This window comes from Melitaea cinxia, chromosome 18, assembly GCF_905220565.1.
Source record: "Melitaea cinxia chromosome 18, ilMelCinx1.1, whole genome shotgun sequence".
Taxonomy (NCBI): domain Eukaryota; kingdom Metazoa; phylum Arthropoda; class Insecta; order Lepidoptera; family Nymphalidae; genus Melitaea; species Melitaea cinxia.
This window is the reverse complement of record NC_059411.1, coordinates 13,455,794-13,464,548: the sequence shown is the minus strand read 5'-3', so window position 1 is coordinate 13,464,548 and position 8,755 is coordinate 13,455,794. Positions and strand designations below refer to the sequence as shown.

Here is an 8,755-nt window from a genome sequence, read left to right as displayed (position 1 = left end):
GGTCTACATTAGCATGAGAATATGAGATCGTGTCATTTTTCTCGCGGTTTCTTGGTATAATCATTCAACGTCTGAAAGGCGAGTAAAATATCTTTCATATACTTAATATTCGTATCCAAGTGGCTTATTTGGAACATGTTCAGGAATAGCATTTAAGCATTTGTAATTTTTAGTATATATTCTTATAACCTATATGTTGAATTGTGCTGTTTTCAACGAATTGATCTGAATCTGATTACTTGGTAGTATTGGCCGATATGGATTGGCTAGTTAGCCCAATTCCTATATTTTAAAAACGATTCGTTTTATAATCATTATCATCATCGTGTTCGAAATTCACATAATAAAAACAAACTGTTTTCTAAATATAGCAGCTGGACTTTAATTACTCAAAGCGAGATCAATAAACGGATTAGTGCAGTAGTCACAACTAGGTATTTGTGTTTGAATTTACAGTTGCGGAGTCAATGACACATTCACGTTTGTATAAGCTTTTTAAATCTTTGTGGTAGTCTAACAGAGCATTAGCAGGTTTGCTGTTAACATTACGTTATCTAAAAGAATTATTAATTTATTTTATTTTTAATCAATAATTGCTTATAAAATTAAAATCATTTTTTTTTTAATAAGTGACAAGATTATATTCTACAAATAACTTAAGGTACAAAAAGTAAATGTCAATACAAGAGAAATCGCATAAAGCGTCAGGTGTATCGCTATTTCCTGTAACATAGAACAGCGGAACATTAAGAGAAAAGTGATTTCACCGTAAGGCCTTTTCTGTTACGAAACGTATTGTAAATGACCCGGAAAACCAAATTGCCCGAAAACAATATATTTGCCAGTGTAATTGATCTTAAGAAGTTTTTATTATAAGAAATATGACAACTAACAACTTTAGGCAATTTATTATTTATAAATATTAAGTCTGTCCTAGAATTAATTTTTCAACGTTGTAATAATTATAAAATTAATTTTCGGGTGAAAAAAAAACTTGAAATATATTTCATAATAACTTAGTTGTATGTAATGTCAACAAAAATTATCGAAAACAATATAAATTAACTCCATTTAAGTACATATAATATCTATCACATTTATAGAGGACTATTTTTTTATCTGTACATGTGTGGGTGTTGTGACAATAATTTTTATTTTGCTTCGTAAAATTGTATCCACCACTTTTATTGTGTTAAAAATAATGCGTCAGTGTTACCATATTTTTGATAAATTTCGAATAAGTTGTCACATATTAATATACTAGCTGACCCGGCAAACTTCGTATCGCCTAACAGTGACTTTTAAGTATTATCACAAATGTTTTGTATGGGAGTATAGAAAAGTGTTGTTTTTAGACTTTTTCAGGAAATTTAAATTTTTTTTTTTAGAATTTTTCTCTCTGTAAGAACCATCCTCGTACTTCAAGGAATATTTTAAAAAAACAATTAGCGAAATCGGTCCAACCGTTCTCAAGTTTTGCGCTTAGCAACACATTCAGCGACTCATTTTTATATTATAGAATTACTTACATTTATGTCACATTATAAAAATATACTTGTAATTTTATTGGGGGCTGATTCGCTCAATATCTTTCGTATATATTTTTAAGTTCGGACATAATATAAACTACACGCATTGACATCAGTTTGTTCTTAAATTCTTTTAAATTGGTAAAAAAAATTGAAATTACGCTTTTATCACGAAAAAATATTTCATAGATTTTTATTCAATTAATTCGTAGAAAAAATGACGTAAATTTTTTCATTTAAATATCTAAAATAGTTGCTCTATTCAATTAAATGTTCTTTTTATTGTAGACTATTTCATCAAACTCCAAAGTAACAAAAAAGGTTTAATAGAATTGCCTTTAAAAAAACTTAGAATGATTTTTTTATTGTTAAAATAAAACCTTTTTACAAAATAGTGTAAAAGTAGCGTACTTACAAAAGTAATATCTTTAAATGAGGAAATAGATAATTGACATTAAAAAGCCCTCACTAGAACTAAATCGCTTACGTTTATTCTAAAGACTCAAATCTTGTATCGGGAGTCCATCAACTCAGTGTACACAATATTACAAACTATAAAAAAACCTAAATGGTCTATAAGTATTTGTCATGTTCAAAGGTTAAATACTAATGATTAATCTCTCATCATTAATCTCTATTTCGGGTTTAGCCCATAGTTAGCCCCGTTGGGAGCAATGTTATTTATAATCTAGTGCTAGTACAATTAAAAAACTTGAAATTATTATATTTTTTTTTAAAATAAAGTTTATTGATAGTAATATTTTTTTAAATAAACATTTTTTTTTAAGTTACGACCGCCAACGCATTATCTAGTTACTGTATGCACTGCGTTAACGGGTCATTTAAGTTCATAATTCTAATCATTCGACGAACTTAGAAGCTGTTATACACTGGAAAGGAAAGACTAATCTAAAAATTGAAGAAATACCTTGAAAGCTTTTTTTTTTGGTAGATTCCGTCCCAAAATATTTCTTGAACGATTGTAAAACTAAAAAACACAACACACTTATGATTAATTTATGCTGTAATATGTGTAACAATAAAATAAGTAAACAAGCGTTCTTTAGATCACACGACTGAAGTAAAACTTATGAAACGTAACTCTCTTTCTTCCTATCTTCATCATCATCATCATCATCATCATCACTTCAGCGTATCACAGTCCACTGCTGGACATAGGCTTCCACAAGTTCGTACTAAAAATGGCGCAAACTCATCTGTGTTGCCAGAGCTGGCTTTGTCGCACCGAAGACGCTGCTGCCCGTCTACAGCCTGTGTATTTCAAAGCCAGCAGTTGGATAATCATCCCGCCATCGGTTGGCTTTTTAAGTTCCAAGGTGGTAGTGAAACTGTGTTATCCCTTAGTCGCCTCTTACGACACCCACGGGAAGAAAGGGGGTGGCTAAATTCTTTAGTGCCGTAGCCACCCAGCACATATACGTATATTATAAATACTTAATACTAACCAGTTTTAGAGGAGTCACAATAATTCCATACCTTCTGAACTCACATCGCACCGAACAATTTTGTAATTCCCGAACGCTACGTATTACGTTGATACCAATGTAATGCTACGATCTACTTTATTATCCAGAGCTAGTCCATTAAGTTAGCACTTGGTGGATATAATCGCCTTAGCCGATCGAATCAAACGCCTAATTACAATTCGCCACTCCATATCGTTGAATCGATTATCGAATTGGATAATTAACCAAATTAATATTACGTATCATTTTTCCATTCAAATCAAATGAAATTAAAATTTTCTTTATTGGACTATGCTTCAAATGCACTATTATGTTATGTATATAATGTCCATAAGTGTGTGCGTAAATAATGTGGTTAATCGCCTATTTCTGGCTCGACATCCCATTATTAGAATATTCGATGTTCATATCCGTATTATGCTTACGAAATTGTTATTCAAATATCGTTTTTCAATCGGTATAATATTTTAGACATTAGTTTATGATTAACACAACAACGAAAACGTATATGACGACGCATTAGCACAATGGTCACGACAATGGCTTGAGATTGTAGCGCGTGTAAGTGTGAGGCGTTTTGTTATTATTGTTATTTATCAATATTAAATAACTTATTAACACATAAAAATAACAGCAAAATATAAAGTTCACGGCTTACTTCGTAAAGGTTTTAGTTTAAATAAAAAAGTCATTGAAATCAAATGAATCATATCAATCTTTAACTGTCAACTTACCTATAACTTGATTTGTCTTGAAGGTTACGCTATGTGGTGATTCAACGGATTTACTTTTACTTTAGGTGATAATTTTTGACCAATGCGCATGCTTTTACATTGCATCGCAATGACGACATACGGTTTCACGATACGACCACCACGCCACGTTGTGTCACAAAATTTGAATCATGGCGTCTTCTTCTTCTTCTTTGGCTTTAGCACCCTTGCGGAATTGCCAGTATCAGAATAGATGCTTCAATGTTCGGTGAGTGTCTGTTGTTCAGTTAGGACATTGACAAGACTGACTTTGCTATTTATCAATAATTGTGGAAGTACAAGTGAATCATGGCTTTAAAATAAAATAATAACAGTAATTTTAAATCTGTCGAATTATATAAATCTTATTGTACATTTATTCACGACATAGTTTATTCTCATTGATTCTTATCACTATTTCATTAATGTTTTACCATATTACCCTCCCAAGTGCCGTCAATAGCTCGCAAGGGAGAAACACTGCGGTGAGGGTTCATAGAAAGCGTACGAGCTCTTTCTTCGACAACCTCTAAAGCCACCGATGTCGAGATCCATTCTGTACAGTTTTTAGGTCAACCCCTCGTCGTTGAGATACATTTGACCCACAAAGCGATGCCTTGCTAATGACGCGCTCGTAATATATTTTAAAGCTACAAAGTCGAAATTATTCTGTTATGAACATTTCATAGTAATGATTACAATAATTTTTGAATCTTAATGAGTTCAAGGAAATTTATTGAAATTATTTTTAGTGTGTTTAATCAAGATGAGTATGATTTTTTTTTGAGTTTATAAAAGTTCCTATTCATATTTAAATTTCAAAATTCACTTAATAAAATTTTTAAATATGTTTGTACTATTACTATTAAATTATACACTTGACAAAGCTTGATACGAATTTTCTTCAGCTTATTTATTTATTTATTTATTTATACTGTACACCGAAATACAGACACATATAAAGAAAGATACAATACAAGATGTACAAATAGCTTCTTAAATTAATTCGTCCCAATTTTTATAAAGCAAAAATAACGCCTTAAAGATTAGTGAACTATATTTGTCTAACTAGCTCACACCTTTATTTGTCTACATATTGTTTCATTCAGTGGTTCTAAGCTTATTTTTTTTTTAATCTTAAAGAGTTCTAGAATAAAATATGTAATTTTATTTCCTTAATAAATAATTAAATACCTCAACTCAACGGCACCAATAGAACGTACTCCTGGTCGGGAGTCCGGAAACAATCGTCTGTATGTAATAGAATATCCAAGCCAGAGCTGTGACCATTGTACTAATGCGTCGTCGAAATTGAAACATTCTGTGTAAAAACTCTTGTTATAGGGGACAGGGGAGATATCAAACAAATTTAAGTAAAACATCGCAGTAGCTCATCTGATCTTGGAAACGATTAATGAGTCAAGGGAATTATAGCGATATAAGCAAGAAAATTTTAAGAAAGAACATGGTAAGAGAAAGTAACTGTTACGCTAATAATCGTGAGTTCAATTCTGTCTTATGACAAACTAGCTGTGAATTTAACAAAAAAGTTATTGTTCAGCTCGCAGAGTTATAAAATAAATCATCATAATCATCATCAGCTCACGAACGCCCACTGCTGGGAATAAGCCCCTAACCCTTTCGAACCTGAGTCACATGATCGTGAGTTACATTTTCAAAAAATTCAAAATCCGCGCGAAATTCGTTTCTAAGCACCAAACCGAAATCACATCATCGTGAGTTCGTCAAGCAACCAATAGGAACTCGTATTCGCCGAAAAGTGTAGTAGTCGTTACGTGCGGGCCGGCCGGCAAGATGGCTGCGTTCACTGACTCCCGGACAAGACATCGTAAGTTTTACTTATTTTTACCAAATTTTATTTGTTTTATATCATTCTTCAAATGTTTATACATTGTTTAAAGGTTAAGGAATCGAATATTATAAACATATTATGTAAAATATATCTGATTATGAAATTATACCGTTGCAAAGTAGGTATAGCAAGATCGTGAGCTCAAGGTCGCAATTGTACTAACGCACAAAAGTGAGTTAGTGTAATTTTATGTGTTTTTTTAGTATTTTATTTTATTTTAGGGTTACCATTAAATGAAGAGCTAGTGCTTAGCTTGCTGCAGGATGGAAAATACTCGGACTTAGAAGTGGACGATGCTGATGAAGAATTTTTCGCGCCGCAGGTTGAAAATGAAGACTTGGCACCAAACGAAGAACCTTGTGTAGCTGACTCGACACCACCGCGTAAGGGAGGCAAAAAAAGGAAGATTTCTACTATTGATGTTCAAGATAACAATGAGGGAGGACCCTCAGCTACCAAAAAACTCAATAATCTGATCAAAGTGAAAGTAAGTCAACCTCCACGTATTTGGAAAAAAACTAATTTTATCGATAAGTCACACAATTACTCTGACCACCCAGAACCGATTGTAATTAGATCACCTATTGAATACTTCCAAGATTATTACAATGACGATTTTTTTGAACACATGTCAATATGTACAAATATGTATCACATGAGAAAAACTGGCGATATATTAAAAACTACTAAACATGAAATGAAAATACTTTATGGTACTCACCTTATGATGGGAATTTTATCTTATCCTAGAATCGCTATGTATTGGAGACAAAAAATTAATATTGAAATGATAACGTGTGCAATGACAAGAGACCGACTTATGACGTTGCGAAATAATTTACACGTAGTGGAAACAGATTCTCCACCCTCTCAAGACTCAGTTAATCCTCTCTGGAAGGTGCAACCGGTAATTAATGCAGTCAAAAATGGCTGCAAAAAAATTTTAAGAACGCCTGGAAGGTATTCGGTAGATGAACAAATCATTCCCTTCACAGGGAAGTGTCACCTCAGACAATTAGTTAAAAACAAGCCTCGCCCAGTAGGTCTTAAAAATTTTGTTGTCACCACTAGTGAAGGGCTCATGGTTGATTTCGAAATATATTATGGCCAAAATCCCGCACTTTCGCACCCTCTTGGACTCGGACCTGCAGTTGTGCTACGCCTCATCCAGAGTGTACCTCGTGGAAGCTGTATCTTTTTTGATAGATATTTTACGACCATCCCTTTGTTGGATGAACTAATGAAACTCGGATATCATGGAACCGGTACAATCACGGCTAATCGTATTCCGCAACGTCAAAAACTGAGCTTTAAAGACGATAAAAAGTTGAAGAGGGGGGATATTGAGCAAAGAGTATCTAAAGACATAGTTTTAGTTAAATGGAAGGACAGCAAAGCTGTACTTACAGCTTCAAACTGCACTGGTGGTACGTCAATAGAAATAGTTAAACGATACGAAAAGAAGCAAAAATGTTATGTTGATGTCGATGCTCCAAAGATAGTGACATCCTATAATGCATTTATGGTGTAGATGTTTTAGACCAGTCTATGGAATACTATAGAACGTTTATGAAAACACGTAAGTGGACTTTGAAAGTTATACTTCACTTTATGGACTTAGTTGTAGTAAACGCTTGGCGACTATACAGATGCGACTCCTTAGCCAAAGGTATTCCAAAACACCGCATTCAGGATCTAATGACATTTAGATTTCAAATAGCTGAAACGCTTATTAATACACCTGATAGAGACCGGCTTGAATCGTCTCCACTTGTTGAGATCCAAAATAATATGTGCCGTCGATACAAACCAGCAAACAATCCTTCGGTTGGCAAAAGATACGATGGCTACGACCACTTGCCTGCTTTTGATGATATAAAAGCTCCACGTAAATGTCGTTTCGAGAGTTGTTCTTCACGGTCTAAAATTAGATTTCGTAAGTGTGATGTTTATTTATGCATTAGTCGTGACAAAGACTGCTTTTACCTTTATCACACTAAATAAGACTAAAATAATTAATTATTTTAGTTTATATATTATAATGAAGACTGAAAACATGAGGCTAGGTACTCTACTTAAGGGTAATATTAGAAGATTTTTTTATTTTTATCGCGTGGAAAGCATTTGGTTTTTTGTTTGTTAAAGAATTTTTACGATATGTTTTTGACTGAAAGAATTTAAATTACCAGCCTAATTGTTTTTTAATTTTAAGAATAATATACGATTTACTTATTTTTAATTTGCCAGAAGGGCATTATGTGTGATATTAACTTAACTGTGATTTAATAACTTAAACATAAATATAATTATTCTTATTAATTTTTGGTTTCATTTATGCAATCACACATACGCTTATTTATGTATCTTAATGTTTAAAACCTCCCCAATCACTATAACTTAAGTGAACATATGCAAATAAATTCAATTTAACACGTTAATCATTAAATATATAACATTTAATTGGGAACTCACGATCGTGCGCAGGTAGAAGTAAGACCCAGAGCTCACGACCGTAATATGTACCTTTAAGAACTCTGGTTAAAAACAGAATTTTTTTACTATTTTCTCATTACTCACATTACTAGATACTACAAAAATTATAAAAATTACATTGATATGAGTTAAAAAAAAATCTCAGGTCTGAAAGGGCTAAAGCTTCCACGACGATCGGTTCTGCGCAGCACGCATCCAGCAGCTTCCCGCGACCCTGACCAGATCGTCGGTCCATCTCGGAATAAAATAAATAAATTTCTAAAATAAAAGTAGCCTAAGTTACTCTTTATTTATTTATTTATTTAAACTTTATTACACAACTCCAAAAAAAAAAACAACATAACAACACATCAAGATAACACGTTGCGCAAAAGGCGGACTTAAGGCCGTACAGCCTTATCTACCAGTCAACCTTAAGGCGTAAAAAAATAGTAAAAGTAAGTGTTGAGGTAGGACTATAAAACAATATAAGCAAAATAAACATTCGCATATAAATACATAAATATACTTATATATATACATATATACATACTACAAACAAAATATATAAAAAAAAGAGAAGAAAAAAAAAATACGTTCAAACAAAAGTAAACACACGAAGAAATGTCATGACATGAAGTT

The 8,755-nt window shown here is 32.6% G+C and overlaps 1 protein-coding gene across 1 annotated transcript; it reads left to right on the top strand.

Annotated features, from left to right (window-relative positions):
- The first annotated feature begins 5,558 nt into the window (after positions 1–5,558).
- On the top strand, positions 5,559–7,172 carry LOC123662137 (piggyBac transposable element-derived protein 3-like). The gene is made up of 2 exons (XM_045597022.1): positions 5,559–5,617; positions 5,863–7,172. The coding sequence occupies exons 1-2, from the start codon at positions 5,584–5,586 to the stop codon at positions 7,170–7,172; spliced, it is 1,344 nt and encodes a 447-aa protein (XP_045452978.1). The 5' UTR covers positions 5,559–5,583.
- The last annotated feature ends 1,583 nt before the right edge of the window (positions 7,173–8,755 follow it).